Consider the following 22,413-nt stretch of genomic DNA (forward strand, 5'->3'; position numbering starts at 1 on the left):
AGCCGTCAGATGTTTTCCCCAGAAATCATGGATGACGTGGTAATAAAAATCACCGCTCGACAAAAGACAACCAGGTGTGTCTAACAATTTCAATATGTAGACAGATTTCTAGGGGAAATGTCAAAACGTGACCAAGTTTTTGATGTCAAGAAACATGAAATTAATTTTCTTCTGAAGTTCTATTTATCGAATTGTAATTCTGACTAGATTGATGAAGTATAATTCTTACACAATATTTGGTAAGACTGGTTTCCTATCTATTAAAATTATGTATCGCGAAAAATATAAAGTAGCACAAAAGACGAAGATTTGCCTACGATATAATGTTTCTTTCATCATTTCTACGTATCTCTGTGGTGGGAAAAACCGACCACGAACATCCGGTTAAATGTGACTTCAACAAGTTGTCGGAAGCTGATACTTTCCTTGTTGCAGCTTTGAGGGATTCTCGGCTGCTCAAGCATCAACAGGGTTTAATGACTATAAAGCTGTCAGTGAAGGTAAACGTAGTGTGACTATTTATTTTTCGCAAATCAAGATGAGCTTTTCCAAAAACGTAAAACACCAACGGCTGGTACGTATATCAATATTGTACTACTATTATCATGCTTTATAATCAACTCAGCTGATTCAAAATTTGGATACCATGTAGATTAACAATGTGTTTGTTGACTTTACAATACAATTAACATAAAATTACCTCAGTTTCTCATTCACCCATTGCAACGCAATAAGAATAATGGAAATACTTTACCATGCTTCCAATTCTAATCCAAAGCAACTAAATCATAACTCATACGATGAACACACCCATCCCTATCCACGCCAAGTGAGTACTAGTCCTGTTGACGAAGTTACGGAGTTTGAAAATGAACTGGGAACCACAGAGGAATCATTTGGAGTAATTTAAAGTTCCCTTTATACATATTCGATTACCGTCATTGTCAGAAATTCCGCACTCTTTGCTCATTGTAACTAACCAAAGTTGATGAAACACACATATATATACATAATAACTTGTGTGCAATACTGATGTGATGAAGATTTTTTGCTTTGTTCTCAGACTCAATATTACAATATTTGGTACTTTATTATTTTATTTCCAGGATACTATAGGCGATATGTCCACTATACTGCATGAACTATCTGAAAGCACCACGCCGATTGTTACTACTCAGACTACCACCACCATGCAATCCATTGCATCTGGTCAAAATGGATCTTCAGACGAATCGAGTCAAACGATATTGATAGTTTTGGGATTGCTCTTAGGAATTCTAGTGCTAGTATGCTGCGTTCTTGCCTGCATACTTGCCAGACTTAGGAGGAAAGGTTTTTGCACAGTGCAAGGTAGAAATCAAGAGACGTGCGACGAAGAGTGCCCAGGAGAAGATATGGATCTCGGACAATCAACAAAGAATTCAGAAGCATCAGTGAAACATATGAATTCTCGGTCGTCGGATCAATTGCTCAAGAAGTAACCTAACGCAACAGATGTTTCATACTCTGAGGATGATTTTATAGGTTGGAGATTACGACTGAGCTAGGATTTGGAATAAAAAATGTCATATTAACTAGAAAGAGCGGAGTGTCGTGGTCAATCTTTGGTAAAGCTTAAACTACCCAGACAATTCGATCGCTCTCTACTGCCTTAAACACATCGTAGTGCAATTCGTAAGAACGTAGATACTTTTTTCGTGCCGATCACATCAGCGAATTTAGAACTAATAAGTAAAATTTATTGTTATGAATTTGTAGTCATTTAGGTTATTGTTTGAAAATACACCAAGTTCTAGTTCATACTTACTCGGTTTCGCTGCTGTGGCTGTGCCTGAAGCTTGCGCCCCAAATCCAAAATTTGGTGTTGCTGAGGGGGTAGAAGTCCCAAATCCAGTACCAAAGGACATTTTGATAATTTGTTTATTTAAAGAATTAGTACAAATTAAGAAACATAACCCCAAATAACACTGGCTAATACACAGTCGGAAGTTCTATCATACAACACGCACACACGAAAGTGATATTCTATGTATTATTCGACCAGAAATAAACTCCCAGCTGTTAATTGGCCGTTCGATCAACTCTGTGATATGATTGGCTCGCAAAGCACGCTTGCGCTCTGTTTGCTTACTCGTCAGTGACGTCACTTGCGCGCAATTTATTTGAATGACAGTAATCACGGTACTATACCTATATCATGTACAGATATTTGAAATTTGGATAAGATTGAACTATCAAACTCCGCTTTTACAGATTGATACCACTCTTGTATATGTTTATTTATGTATAACCAAGTATTTACACGCACCGTTGTCTGAAGACTTATAGTCTTCAGTCAACGCACGCACCTTGTACTACAATTATTAGACACTTTGTTAATAAATCATGACTTTTGTGCTTTTTTAAATTTGCGTTTTTCTCGACTAGTTACTAAATATATGACGAATTTATCTCACGTAATAGTAAGAATTATATTTTTTTGAAGCATCTTCCTATCGTTGGCTCTAATGATTTGAATTATGAATTGAAGAGTTACTCTCATTTCAATAGCATGATTTTACAGCAGGGAGGTTTTACAATATTTTCCATAATTAGAGAAGAATAACCACTTAATTTAATTCTAATGGAAAAAAATTGCTACTGTATTTGCGTAGTGTCCTATACATGAAATTTAATTTCTGGTTCTTGAAAGTAGACAAGGATATTTGTACATTTACTTTCTTTGTTTGCCATTATATGCTAATAAAATAATACTGACCCATCAAGCTCATAACTCGACTGTTGGACTTGTGTCACCAGGACCTGTGGAATTTACTAAAGTATGTCCGATTAAATAAAACGATTAAAAGATCCAAATAAATTATTTAAGGATGTATAGGCGTGTGAATCAAAATAGTGCTAGGTCAATGAAAATTATACAAATTGTTCTCACTTTTATTTTAAATGCCTAACTGTTTTCCATAAGAATCAGTGTAAGATCACGAAAAATTAAAAGTATAATAACTCCGGCATGATTTAGACAATAGCCTAAAATTTTAAACGGATATTCAAAATAAAAGTGAGAACAATTTGTACAAATTACGTCTTGCTTGATTTATAAATCGAAACATAACATACACAATCGTTATTAGACAGTACCTCTCTCCTTATAGCGGAGGCTATAAGAAATATTGCGATTGCTGGAGAAAACGTCCTTATTTAATCTTTCTCCATCCATGGCTGGAACGTCACGTAATTGTCCAGTTTTCCGAAAAAATTTTCTTGCACTCTTTGTTTGTCTTCCACTGCAGTTTCCTTCTTCTTTTATTTATATGGTTAATCTCCGTTCCCTTCTATAAATGGACTCGTGTCTGTGACAAATTTTCAATGATTCTATCAACGGCACCATAATGCTTATTGTGTAATTTGCGCAACCTAATGTTGGCAGAAAAATATAAATTTAAGAAAAAATCGTAAGATACAGCACAGCATTATTGAATTATACTCGCTTTATTGACACATATTGTCTTATAAGAAAACGATCTGTTCGTCTAGTTCCGTGGGGTTGAAATATTCTTGTAGAATCTTTCCGAATACTTCTATTATAATTATATTGTTACCGAACGAAATAAACGTTCCAGTTATTTTTTGCGTACATCAGCAAATGAAGTAATTACCTCAGTTGTTTGCTCGAAATTGTACAGATTACATTACAACAATAAAATGATATCGTAAAACAATATTTTCACAGAGTTTGTTATGTAACAGCCAACATTTATGTAATTCAATTTCATGTAGAAACACTCAATAAAAACTCCTATTTTCTATAACGTACATATACATGTATTAATATATATATTTTACTTTCTTCAACGTTTGATATTACTTATTTAAAATTTGTAAAACTCCAACAGTGCTCCAATTTCTCATAACGTACATTACAATTAGATTGAAATAATAAGTATATAGAATATCGTAGCCAGAAATCATAATTAACCCTCAGAATGTGATGAACAATAGTTTGAGAGTAAGTGAAAATCTAATTTCATACAAGTCTGAAGTGGAAATTTTTGAACACTGTAGTTCCCTTACGTATACCTAAATTACATGAGGCATATAAAAATCTCATGAACTACCGCTGATCCAGTATATTGAGCGTAAGAAAAATAACATAAATTTCATTAACTTCGTGTTATTGAATTTCTGATTTAAGATATTACAAACCGGAATTTCTCCAACAAATTAATCAATTGAACAGCTATCTATGTATCTGTGCGTAATTGTTACTATGAGCATCTCAAATATCCTTGTGACACAATGCGAATATAAATAGCAAATCATTGTCCAATTTTCGTCAAACATACCTGAAAAATTGATATAATTTTTTATAGTTTACATGAAAAAAAGGTGAAAAAAAATAACAGAAAACATACTATTTTCTATTAATCGACAGTATAATGACATCCCCTAAATTCTAATTGTCATATTTTAGCTGATTATTCAGATATACCTACTAATATACTACACATGTTGGCTAAATTTATATCAACTACATTGGATTTTTTAATTGCAGTCAAATCACAATAAGAACTTAGATGTTTTTGAAATATTCAAGACTTGTAGTAAATTGTTACTTGTCATCTTTATATTTCAAACTAAACTCGTGAGCAAAACTATTATAATCATATGTAAAATAGATATCAAAATTAAACTTTGGTATTGAACCATTTTACATTTTGCTAATCATTTATCGTTTGACGTTATAACATGAGGAAAAATCGTATTGCTTATTATATATGTATGATATTTGACGTCGAATTTATTTGTAAAGAGAAGATGAACAAATCGTATGATTTCGTTTGATAACTGACTCTGTTGTATTTTTGTAATACGACTATTAATAAACATATGGCAAGTAGTAAGGACATTTCGAATTAAAAAAATTGCTCTTCTCCGAAGTCAAATCACCGTAGTCAAATCCAATAACGTACATAGTTGGTTTTAAGGTATACAAGTAGAATTGCTTGACTGGCTGAAAATCTTTTAGTTAGTTTCTTTATCTAATAACTTTTCATCTAAAGGACGACAGCCCCCAGTCACCCAGCGTGGTCCGTTTCTAAAAACAAAAAGTTAAATTCCGTTTTTTTGAAATATCATAAACTTGTCACACACATATATAGCGGTTTGTCGCATTCATAAATAATTTTAATTTCATATTGATCACTTGATGGCTCATTTGAAATGATTTCTCTCCATTGATCTAGTTATCGAAGGCTTGCATGAAAGCTACAATGTTATACTACCTCATCAAGACTCCCAAATAATTTATGAATGGACACGATATTAAGCGTTTAAATCTCGTTAGCATGTCTAAATATCACTTAGTCAAGTCATTATTCTACATTTTATTTTAATTTGGGAGTAAGCTTCATGAGGTTTACATTAATATGGAAGTACTTTAATATTATAAGATTTTGTCTAACGAGATTTAACTGCAATTATTACATCTAATTCTAAAACAGTCACTAATTCTGAGAATAAATAATTTATATCTCAACTTTACTGTATTATAAAGCCCAATTAGAAATTGCATTTGTATTTTCAAAGAGTAAAAAAGTGTTTCTTTTGTTTTGGACCCATAAGACTAAATTTGTCATAGGCAACAAAGATTATTTTATATCCATGACGAAAGTGCATCAACAGACGCGGAATTATTTAACGGAACAAAAATAAATATAACCGTATACACTAATTACATTAAACATCGATTATCATAAAATGCATTTATGCGTATAGATCTTGTCGTTGTGAGATCAGAAAAAACTTATTTAGGCCGCAATCTATCATTTCTATGAGATCGATTTTGTGCACTTTTAATTGTAATAGGTCCCAAATTTTTTTCGGATGAGACAATTTTATGCAGATTATTCGTTAATCTCGTTACATACGGGGTTACTTACAATAGACACGATAATTTATGTGCGCATAATCTACATATTCCTGCACATCTCATCACTTTCAATATATGAACGCTGCTAATACATTGATATTCGAACGTTTAGCATTGCATTTTTTCCATCACAAGCCATTGCCGACTTGATAAACATATGTTAGTTATGACAAACGAATAACTATAAGATGAGGATTAGGCGAATAGAACTACTCGAATGTCGATAAAGATTGTCTTTTGTACTGAATCATGAGTGACATCGATTTGAATTTACAAAAATTAGTTACCGATATGCATGGAACATAAACTTCTGATAATTGGTGATTGATATAATGATTCGAATTTTTCGTAATATAAAAGCATTTGGCCCGATTTCTCATATATTATATATCAGAGAAAAGCCAAGTCGTCGGTTGAAAGCAACAACATCCTATCTCAGAATTTGGCTCAACAAAACCTCATATCAGATTTCAGTTCAACAAAACCCTATCTCAGAATTTTGTTCAAAATCATTGTATTTCCTCGAAGATTACTTTGGACATACAACATTGTTCAACGAAATTCTGAGATGGGGTTTTGTTGAATCAAAATCTGAGATACGATGTTGTTGCTCTCAGCCGATGAAGTTATCTTTATTGTTTCGAAGTTAAGATGAAGAAAGATGGTTGACAAACTGTAATTTGAATGTAAATACGCCATTATTTTGACGTGGATCATTTGAAAAATTTATTACAGTATTTATTATCTCGTAATCTGAAAACTCAGTTTTTTCCAATTGTATGAGTAAAATTTCGATCATACAGGGTCATTCATTGGTTCCTCAACCTGATCCTTGAGCAGGAGAGTTAAAATCGGTTGCGTTAATCGCACTCGTTTTCATTATCCGATGAATGGCTCGAGAAGTTCTCTGTGAAGCTGTATTTCTATAATAATCCAATACACCCCCTTGCCATTGAAATTGTATCTGATTTTCTAGATACATTTCTCATTCAAATAGTGATATAAACGGGTCAGAATTACAAAAGAAACTTTTTAAATCACAAAAAAAGATTGACCTGGAAAATATGAATAAGAAAATGATATGAATAACATGATACATATTCAATGAATTTTGTACAAAATGCAAGTAATGATAGTCCATTGAAACACGAAAAATAAATCTACAAGTATTGCTCAGTGGACAGCAAAATTATAATCTGCAATTCTGTTTAAAAGAGTTTGCAATCAATTCTCTGTAGAAAGATTGAGTGTTGAAATATAACACCATGAATAAAAACAACTTATTTATATACAAACAATAAGGTGATCTTAACAGCAACAAAAACAGTATATACGGCGCTATGATTTAGCAAGGTTAGGAGATAAATGAAATAACAGAAGGAATAATTTAAAAAATCATAGAACATTTCCAACCGTAGCACATGTGTTGTAATACTTGGAAGAATTTATCTAGCGTTTGGACAAAAAAAATTTGCAACTGCTATGCGGAATACTTTGATTTATAAAAGAGGAAATAGAACTGAAACATTTTACAGATAAGATTCTGAGAACTCAAAATCAGAAGCTGAAGCACGAGATGATCTTGTATATATGGAAATGCCCCCACCAATCGCACTATCAGACGTTCCTTCTCCGGTTACAAAGTCTGCTACAATCAAGGAATCCTTCGGAATATTTATTGGACCTCCCTTAGTCGCATCCCTCTCGGCTAATCGTTGTTTCAACATTCTGATTTTCTCCTCTTTCTATCGTACAAAGAATAAAATGTTACAAGAATCCTCCACACCCGCTATTAAAACCATATATATATATATATTTGGTACTACACATACATAATTAATACTCTTGAATGAAAATCATCGACATACACAACATTGGAAACACAACTGTACATTCAAACGTATAATTGATGTGAGGTATTGCTTACCGCTGCAATGAGCTTTTGCAACTCATCATTTTCGATCAACAACTTCTGATATCTTTCTTCATCCTCCTTGCATATACCAACATCAGGATTATACTTAGATTCTGCCTTATCCCTTGGATGCCGTATAACTTCGATAACTTTGGGTACAAATATTAAAGCCATGCTTAGAAAGCAGCAGAATATGATAGCTAATGCAACAAAGGCAAAACTCGCATCCTGTTGACTTGCAATCACCATTGTTACCGGGGCTGTGATAAGGCATAATACTACGACATTGTAAATCGACATTCCCACGTAACGCGAATCGTTAATCTGCTTCACTTTAATACTGCGTGTCTCATAGGCCAAAAATAGACCAAATACCAATACAATGCCTTTATACCCATATATTAAACCTGAAATACATATTCACTCACTTTTAGTTAAAGTTTGGCTTGGAGCGAGCTGTTATATTTTGTTGCAGGATTATAATTTAAGTATAATATCAACTTAGATTCGTGAAGTGTTAGTAGAAGCTATTCACCGAGCCATATTATGTTATGATCACTTTCGCAGTGCTCTAACTCCGGTCTAATCCTGGCATCGTCATCTCCATACAAAGATGGCTCTAATTGGAAGACCTCTATGCGCCGCTGCAGTGGATCTAACAACTGCCATGCGCTCAGAATTATAACGTCGATTGTCAGGAGTGCGCTCACCATTGTATAGAGCTTCCACGGCTGAATTTTCTTCTGTATAGATGAAACTTTTTGTTTAACCAAAAATAACTAGAAAAAGGGTAAATATTACGAATACAGGGCTGAATTGTGACCGATCTGAAAAACATGCAGGATCAATCAATTAGTAATCTTTGCACTATAGTTACTACATGTGGCAAATATCTATTCTATGTCAAAGTGATATATCACACAAGGGTCAATTCTTTATGGGGGGTGCATAATCGGTGTAATATAATATGCCGTGTAATTTGATAAAAAGCACATTTCCACGGATGTAATGGTAAAATATATCGATGACCTGGGCAACATACATGATAGAAAACAATACCTAAATTGTTTACGGCTTGCATTCAAACTTAAACATACCTACTCTGCAATATTATTTACTTATACCTATGCGTGGACACGTATGTTCTCATTACAATTTGCCAATGAGTCTATATCATGCTACTAAATCGCTGCATTCCTCGATTTATATAACCAGGAGACGTTCTATGCTACTTGTGAAAAAGTTGGTATCATATCAATGATTTTCTGTATTAACTTCTAGTCTATTCATTGTTATTTAATTTCGTAAATGGAATATAAAAAATATATCTTGAAATTTATCTTACTCCAAACCCTTCGATGTTATGTTAGAAAGCGTACAGATTACTTTTATGGAATTTTACATTGTGGAAGTTTCCTAGTTGAAAATCGGGCTTTTTCATTAAAAATAGGATTTCAGGTAGGCATTAGCGCACAGAATATAAACACATCTATATCTCACCTTAGCTTGGTCGGCTTTAGTTTTGGTCGTCAGTCTATGTACCCTCCAAACTTTACTGAACATCGCTCCAAAAGCCAAGGTAAATCCAGTCGATAACATCCAAGCTCTAGCTTGACAAATGTTTGGATACTCGGATGGTTCCACAAATCGCCCGTCAGCTCCCAGTAAAAATACAGATACTAAGCAAGTGATAACACCCGTTAACATTATTGTATTGCAAATTGGATGTGACGACATGATCACTCTGGAAGTAAATGGCACAATGTATAAACAGTATTAAGCATTATTGTAGTGGAAAAAATCATCTACAACAAATTACAATTATTCTTTCAAAAATGCAAACGATTTTACCTCCTATGTCTATTCCAACTATTAAAAACGATCAAGGCCATCGCTATTACGATTCCTGCCGATGATACCGTGCCCATGCATATGAATAAAGGCAAAGAAACTGTTCGCAGGACTCTTCGAACAATTGTTCGATCTTGTGGGGCTTTACCACCAATCCACCTCTCCTTGTCTAGCCACGTTAAATTATCACTTTGAGTGTCATAGTATCCAAGTTTCACATACGTCCCACCTACAACCTGTTCTATTTGCGTCAAAGCAATTCGATCTCCTTGGGAACTGAATGCTACATATCCCTGAAAACAAATGTGCGTCAAATTAAATATTGGTCTGATAAAGGCTTATTATCCATAACGTTAAGTGACTTACAGAAACTCCAAGGAATTGTGTTGAGTTTATTGCTGAATAAATGTCATCGGCTATCTCTTTATCGGTATAAGTGAAATTTTTCAAACTCTTACCAAGTCTATTCAGTTTTTCCATTGTTTTGTTAAATGCTGAAATGAATCACACATAAAATCTTTAAATTTGACAATATTGTGAAAAGCCACGAATACCTAGATAGTGTGATGATTTTCACAGTTTTAAAAAGCGATTCATATAAAAGCTCTCACCCAGAGCTACCGACCAGACAGCATCATAAGCAAGTGGTGCCTCTTGATAACCCTCAGGATATCTATTGTTATCAATATCATAGCCATGTGCCTTTAACATGTCATTCAATCTTTGTCTGAAATCCTCCGAAGTCATTCCGCTAATTGTTTTCTGATTATTCTGGTTCCACATAAGGGCTTCAGTCGTCAAATGGCCTTCTGCGGCCTGTCGCATTTGTTCCTTTGTGCAAGTTATGCCTTCCTTATCCAAATTCCTTTCAAACCAGTCATCTTCGTACCAGCCGATAAAAAACCATACGTAACTCTTGCCATAAAGCTTTTGATGATAAAGTTCGCACAGTACCCGTCTGGCTGCAACGACGTAAAATAAACCTACTATTACTCGGGCATCTTGACGACGTAAATTTCTAACTGCGTCCGCAGGGTCTGACAAAAAACTCTGGCGTGTTACAATTTCAATTCCAGCCTCCTTGCATCGTGCTTCCAAATCTTCCACGGTCTACAGAGAAATTTGTGTGTAATAATTAATGTTACGGAATTACATACTGTGCTGATGAAAAGTTTCGTTCGACTAAATTGCTAAAATCGACTGAATTTTATACAGTTAATAAAAGTCTTTGCCACATACAGAGATGAATACTTCTTCGGCTTGCTGTAAAATGGCAACTCGAGACCATCCAAATTTTTGGAGTAGCTTGATTCTTGTTGGATTATGTACCGTGGCTGATGGATGAGTTCTGAACAGTGTAGGAAAGCGATTACGATCTGATAAAGCTGGCGATGAGGCGCCATAGCATAACTGAAAATATAAGGATATGTATTATTTTTATTGCGTATAGTCAAATGTGTAATTTGCATTCGTCGAATATAGCTAAGTACTTACAACTACCAAATTCCACATTTTAGCAGCTTCAGCAACTGTGGTACAAACTGTGCTGCAGCCAGCTAGTAACATTAACTTCTGAGGTTTGTTGTATAATAAATTGTACATGACAGATGCTCCCAGTCCTGGCTCGCACTGAAATAAATAATTTTAAAACTCAACCTGTTTCATTTAATATACCAACTTCGGAGATAAAAATTTGTTTTGTTTTTGCAATTACCTCGCTGTCATTTGAATGTAACTTTAAAGTAAATCCAGGTAGTAAATCTTTTTGACTATTCACATCATCCAGGGCCAAGTTTGCTGCTGGCATGCATGCCTAAAAAGCAATATTTATCCCTTCGTATTTCTTTTATTTCAGAACAACTTTGTAAATTATATAAATTATAACAAAGTAAATTATACTCAGCATAACAAGTAACTGAAACTACAGCAAGTAATATTTTGGAAAAGAGGAAATTTCACAATGCAAGTTACGGAGCAGCAATTTTATTATATTCGTTCAGGCCAATTTCAATTATATAGCCTAGTGTTTCAAGTTCATAATGTGTATAATATAAAATATAAAAATATCACTGCAGATTTCTTGAGATTTAAAAGTTCAATATCGACGTACCTGACCTCCCTGCCATCCGCCTTCTCCAGCAATGGGAAATATGCCACCAATGTGCAAGACGTTGTCTTCTGGAGGTAACAATCCTCGAACGACGATTGGAATCAATGTAGTCACAGCAATGAAAAGTATGAACATGGTTGAAGAACTGAAAAAATAAATTCTGTCTTATTTTAGTGGAAATTCATATGGATGTATAAAATCTATTCCATTCCTTGCAGAATAATATCTCTACAATTTCTGTGAAAATTTTAACTTCCTGACGTTCCGCAGAAATTGGAATCTAGCCATTTCTGAAAAATTTCTAATCAATCCTTCTTAATACCTTATACAGTTATTTATTTTTCAACTTTGTCCAGAACTCATCTCGTATTGAACACTTTCTAAAAGACTCTAAGAAAATATTATTTCCAGAGATAATCACAAATTATTTAAAAGAATTTTCCCATCAGGAATATTGTTCCCCATATTCATTTATCAATTGGTCTACCCACCACTCATGGTTATCAAATAGTATGAGGCCAGCTGATGTTGGATGTAGAGAGATTTGCCATACAAATTATTATGAAGCTGAAGCTACCAACCAAAGTTAGGGGCCAAACCTTTTAAACTTTTTGGTATCAGAAAAATGCAGTTCAGTATTATCCTCACAATTCTATAAAATTATTGTGAGTTCAAGGTATTTCACATAATTTTGATTTTCGGACTTCACTACTTTATTCGAATGAACATTAGAACGTTTGTCTGCCAATTCTGACTACTAGCTTCAGCCTCGTCACATTATTCTTATCAAAGCAGTTACTAAAACACGAATATGTATAAAATATCATATACTATGTAAATGACAAACGTAAAATTAATACCTTGCTTACGAGAATATTCAGTATAAAGTTAGACCATCAGTAGCTCAATCTCCAATCATTGAGATGTGAACTTTGGGTCGTGAATGACTGACAAAATCCATTGTAATGAGGCCAAAAATCGAAAGTCAACAGGTGCTGTAAAAATTAATTTCTGTATAGCTTATTCCTTATAATAAATCAAAAATTCCCTCAATTCATTAATAGACACCTCACTAAAATACCTTTGAGAAGAACTAATCTTTATCAGATTCAGGGTTGGATTCTAAATCAATTGAAGATTTAAAAAATGGTCTAAGCAAGTTTTTTTTCACAGTTTTTACCCACCTTGAGCACCAAGCCCTGCTGAGGAGTGATTTTACTAAACCAGGATGGCTCTTGTGTGTAATTCACTTCATATTGATTTCAGCGCCTGGCCCTGGCCCAGAGGGCTGTGTGTGAAAGAGACTTGCGGTGGTGGGGGGTAGATATGGAATCCGTGTGTCACAGGTTGAGGAAAGTCCGTGCTAGCGATGCACCTTTATGTTAGAAGAAACCGAAGAAACTTCATCGCCGAACAGCATCTTCGTAAATTTTAAAATTGCGTGACTGAAATATGACGATTGACGACATTAATTTTAATCGATATTAATATATGTTCACATAGGTATAGACCGTAGCTGGTGATAACCGCGAATAAAATTGTTGGATTACAAGTTAAGTTTCAAGGATTTAAAAACAGTGTAACGAAACTAAAGCTAAAATTACTGAACATTTCAAAATAAAGAACATACATGTCCATGGATTACTGACAATGAATGCTAACATGACACGTTGACTGAACATCTTCAGTCAACGCATGACATTAAAACATGGCAACAATGAATTGCAGGTGTACGCTAAAATTAGAGCATTTAACGGTATTCTGAAATATCGGAGGTACATGCCAAGGCGGATCACCTTTACTTTGTTCTGGGAATGTTTTGGCAATTCGTTTGGCGCTTGAACATGTTCAAATTCGTAAATACCTCATGCGATAAGTCGGTGACGTCATTCCCTACCCGGCTGTCAGCTGATCGCCAACATGGCAGTCAAAGCTGAGAGATGCCTCTTCGGTAGTTTGGTGAGAGCCTTCGAGCGTTGTGTTTCTGCTGCGGTGAACTGTCAATTCCGTATATTCTTGATGTTATCAATTCGTGAAGTAAAATATCTGTCAAAAAATGTCGGCCCAGCGAGCTCTGCCTCAAAGCAAAGAGGCATTATTGAAATCTTATACAACAAGACTGAAAGACGACGTCAAATCGATGTTGGAAAACTTCGAAGGTATAACATAACATAACCTCAAACAGGTTTTATATATTTTATATTTGGTTTGCTATTCATTCTCCTTTCTCTAATCGTATTCAAAATGAGTATCACTATAAATTATTAGAATAACTCATTCTCACGTGGCTTTACCTCAATTTAATTGCCAATAATTTTGCATTCATTCATCACGGATCTGTTGACATCCGTTTCTATCGACAAATTCCAGTATTCTGAATTCCCTAGGTGTGACTTACTAACAAAGTAAATGTCCAGAACTGCAAAACTTGTCCTCGTATGGATAGATGCCATTAAAGTAAAAACTGTAAAAAAGAAAGTCTAGGCTGATCTTTCGTTTGGTATAAATATGATATCTTTCACTTACGACATCTTGGGTCAAATGAATAGTCTATTAAACAGGCTCAGTTTGCTTAAGATGACAATATATGATGATTTTCTATTTTTTTGTACAATACTTGAGCAAACATTTTTGGAAGTATAAAATCAACTCAATACTAAAGTGTCCGTATCATGGCGATTCGTTCATGTTCAATGCTGTCTTGTGATAATTGTTTCTAATTCCAGTGTATCTAACTGAGAAGTGGGATTTTTTCATGACTGACTAGATTAATATAAATTCCATAAATTGATATGTATTAAATAAAGAAATGTTAATAGACAACAATTCATTAATTGATGAAATATTTCTTGGTATTTTTACAGAAATAGTTAAACTGGCGAAAGGTGAAAATGATACCCAACTATCACGCATGACACAGTGTGAACAGGATACATACGAAATGCACGTCAGAGCGGCAAACATTGTTCGTGCTGGAGAATCTTTAATGAAGCTCGTATCTGACATAAAGCAATATTTAATTTTAAATGATTTTCCATCTGTCAATGATGCGATTACACAGAATAGTAAATTATTTCGGACTAAACAGGCTGAATGTGATCAAAAACTTGCTTCTTTAAGAGATGATATGGCTGCCGATCTATATGACTTGGAAGAAGAATATTACACGTCGATTTATAAGTGAAAAAGTGTTTTGCACTCAGGAGAACTGAGAAAAATCAGAATATTCATTATAAGCTCGGCTTTGAGCCAGTGTAGATATAAGGCAGCCCTGTCTCAAATTGTAATGCAATGAGTAAAATTACCCATCTATTCTAGTGAAATATTTTGTATAATTGAATAAATAATTGATTTTACTAAAGAAAAGTCCGAGAATTTCTTCCATATCTCACTTTTTCAAATGTTACTTATTTGTATTGCATAAAAATTATAAATATTTTAAACTGAGGCGAAAGAATATGAAAGTGATTTACCTGCGAATAGTAACTGGTATAACAATCATCTACAATATAATTTCAATCAGTATTGTATTTACGGTACTGCGAGTAGAATGAAAGGAATCAATTTGCATTTCAACGGAAAACAGGCAGATTTCGAAGCTACGTAATCATTGCACGCATGATAAAACAGTGGAAAACCGTCGCGACCATAGTTTTTAGTTTAATGATTTCTTTATTACTTCAATATTTCGTAACACGTAGTTTCCAGTACAGTAGATACATCACACAGTTTTTTTATATTTAATATTTTTTTTAATTATTGTTTTGCTAATCAATATGTATGATTTTAGTATAAATCAATGCTTCGTGGTAATTATAGTCTTATGATTAATGTAATACTAGTTGTTTAATCAAATGATATAATATAATTAACATCTTGCATACTATGCCGATGGATATATTACGATACTGTACAATAATAATTTACATAAACTTACGGAGCCTGCGCAAATATATCAAAAGAAACTTAATGGAAACGATGTAACAATTTTCTCACACAGTTGAGGGTAAACATATTTACCGACTCTTGGAATGTGTAATGTTAAGTAACCACTTCAGATTTTTCTAGCCAACCAAAACCAACTGTACTAGCTTCAATAGGCTACTAAACAATAAGGGTAAAACTAGTACATAAAAATCGTACTAGACACAGGAGTACAGTAAATCTTGTTATTAATATTATTGGTTAATCCATTCAGTTACATCACGCAGACTCAAAGGAAAATTTGAAATATTCCGCAAGTGAACAAATTTAAAAGAAAAAACATTACGATGACAGGTAAATGCCGTGACATTGACGTACCAGCTAAATTACAATAAAAGAAAAAATAATAACATTCAAAATGAATAGTAATAAAGAAAAAAAGGAGAGCAAAATTACGAAGAATAAAACATTACATCACAAAGATGAAATTCTATGAAATGATTCACTCTTTGCATACAGATTTTCAGTTTTAAATATCACCATTTATCATTGTATATATAGTGAGAAGTTTTTTGGCGGTCGTCTGACATAGCTTTGGTATATCGAAAAACAGAGTATACCAAGAAATAGTTTATGTCAATCATACTCGCCAAAAAATACTTGTCGATGATGAACTTTTGATCTAAATTTTAAAAAATTTGGCTTTCAAAACTGGAATTTTCAAACTTACACTGAACTAAGTGAGACTTTATCACGAGACTTTTAATACCAGTGTTAACTGGTCACTGAGCACTGAATGTAAACGATTGAACCGTTCCATAGCTTCAATTTAAGTTATATACTTATATTTATCATATTTTTATTCAATCACACTTTAAATACTACACTTAATATTTTTAAAGGGAATATTATTTTGAACATTACGGGTTCAGTTGATTTCAGCTCCGAAACACCAATAAAAAATCATCAACGAATAACACACTGAATGACAAATTATGACTCATAGTTATACTTTTAAATCAATAAGAAGTTATTGAATTTTTCTTCATCGGAATCGTTGACAAAGACAGTATTCCAATATGACTTAAGACCAACAATAATTTAATATATACAAAATTTAAGTCACTTAAGATTAATAATCATAATTAACAATTAGACTTTCCAAATTGGTACTTTACCCTAGAATTCATCAATTTTGACAAATACATGCTCTTGGTCCACATCCAAACACAACATGTGAGGATGAAACACATGTAACTAATTCAAGACCTTATTGTATTATTTCTTCATTTATTTCATTCAATGTTCACCCTGCGGCTTGATTCGACAATAAGTGATGCTCGAGTAAAAAAAAAAATTTGATTTAATAATTATCTTCTTAAGTCGTTAGAAAATTGGAAATTTCATACAAAAGGTAGGAATGGATGAAAATTCACTTCAATGTGCAAACCACTGTACGGAATGAAAGAATCTGGAATTTTCAATTACATTTTATCGTTTTAAAAACAATACGCGGTAACTCATCCTAAGTAGACTTAAACTCTACTTTGGCAAAACGTTTACAAGTCTAAACTTTAGTGGGTTTTTCTATTTTCACAAATTTTTCACGATCTTGTATGATTAGTTATTTTTTTTTTTTTTTTTTTTTACTTCTCTTTTTGTTTTTATACAAAGTTCACTCAAAAGCACGCCATATTTTTATTTTTTTTTTGCTAAAATCCCATTACTATCATAATTTGAAATAATCTCAAAAGTGACTTTGAATTATCTTAAAACGTCCTAGTAAACTTTTCTCAAAACTGATATGCACCATCGTCGTCCCTCTCTTACAGAGGAAAAAATATTTGGGCTTTAAAAATATATTGAAAGGGTGGTGTGTTACATTTGGCAGTTATGTTACGCTAATTCAGTATTCAGAAAAGCCTGACTTACACAACAAATATATATGTATACATATATGTGTATATTGTATAGAGTAAATGCATATACTTGGAATGATGCTGTTCACAGGTTATTTCGCTGATTAAGCATTTTCTTATTATTCTTGTTATCCACGAGTTGCTTCTTACGTTATCAGCAACAACTCGATCGCTAATTCACTACCAGAATATATTTCTAAAGTGTATAAGTATATGTATAATTAAATTAATAACTATGTATCATGCTTTCGTACTGTGAGCATTCGTCCAGCCAGTATCCTGCGCTTAACTAAATTGTATAAGCATATAAATAGGTTTTCTTCCTCATTGCTTTTTAATGACCATTCAAAGTCTTATGATCGAACTAAACATTATTAAAACAGCAAATCTGCCGTCGTTTCGGATCCCCATGCACCGGCGTCTTGGGCTGGTTTCAAGTAGTCGACTTCCCCCAGACTTTCGGGTTGTTCAACGCGCGAAGCGGTCGAGGATGGCGATGCCCTGGTGACCCCAAGTTCAAATCCTTCCGAGGCCAGGTCTACTTTGCTTGGAGTGTAACTGGCTAAACCACCTCCACCTGCGAGGGACAAGCACTAGCGGTGAGCAACTTACATGACATAGTACAAAGCATCTAATATTATACCTACACATTACGGGAAATAAAAAGGTAACTAGGACCGTTTTATTGAGGACAATGGAAAAGGTCTCGGAGGCTTTTGTCCCATGCCGTTAGGTTTGCAGTAATTATTGTGAGACGTCGTGCCGCCGTTAAACAATTAAAAAAATTACGTTTTCCAGCTACCTCAATTAAAAATTTTCATAATATTTGGTAAAATGAAATTGTCAAACTTTCGAATCTGGCTACATATGTATATACACATACAGATTATATCGAATGAAAACTCAATGGAAATTACCAGTAGTAACATTAAAACGTGGGTGGGGGGGAAGAGCAATCTTTTTACTAGCAATGTGAGTAATAATTACGATAACCAATCTATTAATGAAAACGATATCAGATGCGGATTCATCATCAATACCATCAATCTTAAACAGTCTACTGATAAGTAAGGATTTCCTTTTTTGGTAACTGAATATAACGTACCAGGTTGTTGAAGTAAGTAACGTTAACGTCACGGAACATCAGGAAGAAATAAGAATAAGTTCATGTACTGATTATTTTTCAACTGCGAATTTTTCGCAAGTGCAAATACAACCCTACTTAACGTGATGTTAACTACACAAAAGACTCTACCATTGGGTCAAAGTCAAGCAAACACTGCGAGGAACTAGGGTTTACTAAATCGAAGCAAGGTTTCGTCTCTTCATCTGTAAAATACCCGAAAAATACCGAGAAGAGTTAACGAAGATATATCATTAAATACCGTGATTATTAGTGAGTTGATTGAGAGTTTGATTAAATGAGATTAGTGATACATTATAGCATGCCGTACAGAATTTCGGCAAAAAATTGTTTACACTTCAGCTGCTGCTACGAATTGTTTGTTATCGAAAAAAAAAATTACGAAAATCTCTGTTTATCAATCTGCCATTAATATCGTCAATATCCGTCAAACGCCGTACGTAGCATGTTGCGAAAGTGTGCATTGCGCATTCGGTGATTGACATAAAATTTTGCATGTTTGCATATTTTATATTGTTTACACTATTTTGTTAGCCTTTGTTATTCGGCCTTGCCAACGTCGTTTTTCCTACCACAATACACGCCCTGTATATCAAATTCCAAACTTTATATTATTAAAAAACGAACGAGGAAAAAAAAAACAATAGAATAAATTAATGTGCGTCGAGTTGACACGACGACTAGTAAAAAATTTTAAATTTACCTAAGACAGATGGAACGCCCGGCGTTGGGCTGACTGATGGTGGTCGGTTATCTACAGCATCTCTGGTAGAATCTGATCGGTCAATCGAAGAATCTGATGTAATTTTACTACTCTCCCCTACGAGCATCGACGCCTCGCTTGGATATTCAAAAGTTCGTGTCGCCGTATCGTCAAATTGAATGCGATGCTGAAAATGAAAACACACAAAATTTAATCACTCATATGAGCGGGAAAAACTATACAACTGTTTCTTATATAATACATTGAACATTGCGACGGAAGATGGTATAAGCATCTGATAAAAAAATAAAAAGCGGATTTCCTGGCGTGGTATATAGGGGGGTGTTAATATAGAATCTCTCACGATAATACATTTTTGTGTCAGGTTATTTATATTTGATTACCATTACGCATAAGATCAAGGATAGTAAAATTTATGAACACGTCGTATTTGCCGTCTGGCCATAGCTTTAAAGGATCCTGTATTCCATTTATAACAGTAACTAGTCACACTCGCTGAGTTTTTGACTGAAACGAGAATGGCGTCATCGCCGGTATAACACCTATTCATTGCAGGAAAGAAGTCGTCATCTTCATTTTTGTATACAAGTAAAAGTATTTTCATATTCAACCAGAAACCCGTATCTGACAGGAATATGAACGTACATTGCGTGTACTGCAAGATATATGAGATAAAAAAAAAAAATTTATCGCTGAATGACGAGTGATTGAAAAAACACGTGCCTGAAAATTAAATTCATACAACAGTTAGTTGTCGTCGAACATTATACTGACAATCTTTATTGGTAAAGAACGACATAAAAATTGCTTCATTATTGCAGAATTATGTATATCAAGAATGGCACGCGCAGTTTTTCCGACAGGATTGTTTTACATATATAAACATTATAACATTATTACAATACCGTATAGCAATACTTCTGAATACATCGTAACCGTACCGGTGATTATTTCAAGCACGAGATGACTGCTTACAGCGGTTAATTAAATGAATCCACCGTTGTTGCTTTACGCTGCTGTGACTATATAATGATATCATTTTGAAAGAGCGCCGATTCCACTGCACGCCGCGCATTTCATGCAGCGAAATTAAATAAGTACGTAGGTACAAGTAACCTTACTAGCTCCGCGAGACTTTTTCCTACACTCTTTTACTTTTTTTCGTTTGCTCTTCGTTTTACAACAAGAGAGTGTAGTTACTTCGTACAGCATGCAGTTTCCCGGTCTGGTAGTTCAAGCGATAATAAAAACCGTTAACACAAAGATAAAAAATGAACTAAACTTCAATGAGTAGGCATCATAGACATTGAAAATTGCAAGTATACAGAAAGTATGATTCAGTGTCCAATAAATGTCCGCTTGAGTAAGAAATTGAGTCACCATATTTTTGCCCTAGGCCTAAAAAGATGACAAATGGTTGAGTAAATTATGGTTCCAAGTATGTGCAGCGCGCACACTTACAAACCATGAATGTACTTCGGCATGTTCGCCATCGAGACCCTTTTAATTACCGGGCAAAGTACATGAATTATCGACAACTGCATAGTACGTGGCAAGACATATGCGTGCGTATACCGACTTCGGGGAAGAATTTCTAACGGTGTTAATCGCGGTATAGTACCTACAGCGTCAAATAGTTTACAATTATTGTATAAAATTGCCCGCCAGCGTCGGATGCGGCAAAAGCAGCAAGAAAAATGCCATCAAGCGTATAATTTCAGCGTATAAGGATAATACCAGAGTAGCTTGCCTAGCGGTCGGTAGATGCAGTAGTGAGTCGGTAAATAACCTGCATGCGTTGCGTCGAGTGTGCGAAATTCAACAGTCAAAGCGAGTGCGGACACACACAAGCGCCTATAAATGATACACACGGATGTACACCGTGTGTTATTATAAACGGCGAGTAATGTAAACAGTAAACAATAAAGCCATTCCTCGTCGGCGTTCGCGTTTTATCACAATGAAAGCCGATATCCCCACGCAATTTTCACAAAGTGTGTGCAGTAGGAGACAGAGCCTAGCGCATCGGATCACGGATAACAGAGGACGAAACGCAAACAGCTATCTGATGTCTCACCGCAACCTATGGCAAATTCCATGCAAAATTTTTTCGCCCAAGGCTTTCTTCTTTTGTAATAAACGTGTATAAGTTTTCACGTGATTGTCCTCCGCCCATCCGCGATATTTGCGGGCACAGACACACATCCGACAGTTTGCGAATATCGATAGATAGAAAGTCAATTCCCTCTTCGTTCTGAACTCTGCAAACTCGTATGAATAGCCTTTCTTTACGGCGCAGCCGATACCAGTCACAGGTTTCTCGAACTCGAAACAACGCTCTTTTCGTCTACACTGTACACACGATACGGTATTGTCATTGAACATGATGAACGCTTGGTCAGAGATTGAATTTCCACTCGTCGACACGCCTCGATTGTTGAGCAATTCCGACAAGTTCACGCAATGATGTATGCGTTGAACCCCATAATTGGAACGCCGGCGATGACAACAAGAAACTGTGATCGTATTTATTCCGGTTCAAGTCACGGCGTGTTCGATCCGTTGCTATAGTTATCAATTTCTCAGGACGAATTTAGCCTGGCAAACTCTTTCACCTTCTAATTGAAAGATTGTACAATTTCTCGACGTTCACTTTACGCGAATGATACGAAAAAGAAAAGTATCTTGTCAGACATAAAGGCGCATTTCTAGTGCAGTAATGGTCGATGAAACAAAGTTCATTAAATGGTTCTTACAAAATGAAATTGGAAAACAAATTTCTTCGAATTGCTTTCATTAAAAGAGCTTCTCATCGTTAAGATCTGATCAAAGTACCTCGTTATTACCTTTGGTGTGTACAAACATAGTGTTTGATAATAGACTCTGAACACGTAACT

General features: G+C 34.5%; 4 protein-coding genes and 1 long non-coding RNA gene across 10 annotated transcripts in view; 2 read left to right on the forward strand and 3 right to left on the reverse strand.

The window, feature by feature from the left end:
- The window catches only part of Nup54 (nuclear pore complex protein Nup54), a 7,754-nt gene extending 5,721 nt beyond the window's left edge, over positions 1-2,033 (reverse strand). Inside the window, exon 1 of the mRNA XM_046618644.2 lies at positions 1,808-2,033. Coding sequence (XP_046474600.1) covers positions 1,808-1,907 — 100 coding nt within the window. The 5' untranslated portion in view covers positions 1,908-2,033. The remainder of the gene's footprint in view (positions 1-1,807) is intronic.
- Positions 418-3,418, forward strand: LOC124215348 (uncharacterized). The gene is made up of 2 exons (XR_011176752.1): positions 418-574; positions 1,107-3,418. It is a non-coding gene; the product is annotated as an uncharacterized lncRNA (long non-coding RNA).
- GABA-B-R1 (gamma-aminobutyric acid type B receptor subunit 1) lies at positions 2,752-13,239 on the reverse strand. Of its 6 annotated transcripts, XM_046618642.2 has the most exons (14): positions 12,990-13,237; positions 12,666-12,800; positions 11,806-11,950; positions 11,410-11,508; positions 11,190-11,324; positions 10,935-11,105; positions 10,307-10,805; positions 10,062-10,189; positions 9,696-9,988; positions 9,345-9,588; positions 8,380-8,623; positions 7,857-8,251; positions 7,536-7,674; positions 2,752-5,095 (listed from the first exon to the last, which is right to left on the reverse strand). In XM_046618642.2, the coding sequence occupies exons 3-14, from the start codon at positions 11,938-11,940 to the stop codon at positions 5,076-5,078; spliced, it is 2,502 nt and encodes an 833-aa protein (XP_046474598.1). In that variant the 5' UTR covers positions 11,941-11,950; positions 12,666-12,800; positions 12,990-13,237; the 3' UTR covers positions 2,752-5,075. The 6 variants fall into 6 exon arrangements, with proteins under 6 accessions (XP_046474598.1, XP_046474595.1, XP_068990819.1 ...); XM_046618639.2 differs by having other exon boundaries at positions 2,752-7,674; positions 12,675-12,800; positions 12,990-13,239; XM_069134718.1 differs by having other exon boundaries at positions 2,752-7,674; positions 8,380-8,587; positions 12,990-13,239.
- On the forward strand, positions 13,147-16,372 carry LOC124215347 (Mediator complex subunit 22). The gene is made up of 2 exons (XM_046618650.2): positions 13,147-13,964; positions 14,670-16,372. The coding sequence occupies exons 1-2, from the start codon at positions 13,862-13,864 to the stop codon at positions 14,987-14,989; spliced, it is 423 nt and encodes a 140-aa protein (XP_046474606.1). The 5' UTR covers positions 13,147-13,861; the 3' UTR covers positions 14,990-16,372.
- Positions 16,373-17,349: 977 nt separating this feature from the next.
- Positions 17,350-22,413, reverse strand: part of bif (bifocal) — a 33,146-nt gene continuing 28,082 nt past the window's right edge. Inside the window, exons 3-4 of the mRNA XM_046618636.2 lie at positions 19,496-19,682; positions 17,350-18,225 (exon numbers count right to left, since the gene is read on the reverse strand). Coding sequence (XP_046474592.1) covers positions 18,023-18,225; positions 19,496-19,682 — 390 coding nt within the window. The 3' untranslated portion in view covers positions 17,350-18,022. The remainder of the gene's footprint in view (positions 18,226-19,495; positions 19,683-22,413) is intronic.

The sequence above is a fragment of the Neodiprion pinetum genome, chromosome 3 (assembly GCF_021155775.2).
Source record: "Neodiprion pinetum isolate iyNeoPine1 chromosome 3, iyNeoPine1.2, whole genome shotgun sequence".
Classification (NCBI taxonomy): domain Eukaryota; kingdom Metazoa; phylum Arthropoda; class Insecta; order Hymenoptera; family Diprionidae; genus Neodiprion; species Neodiprion pinetum.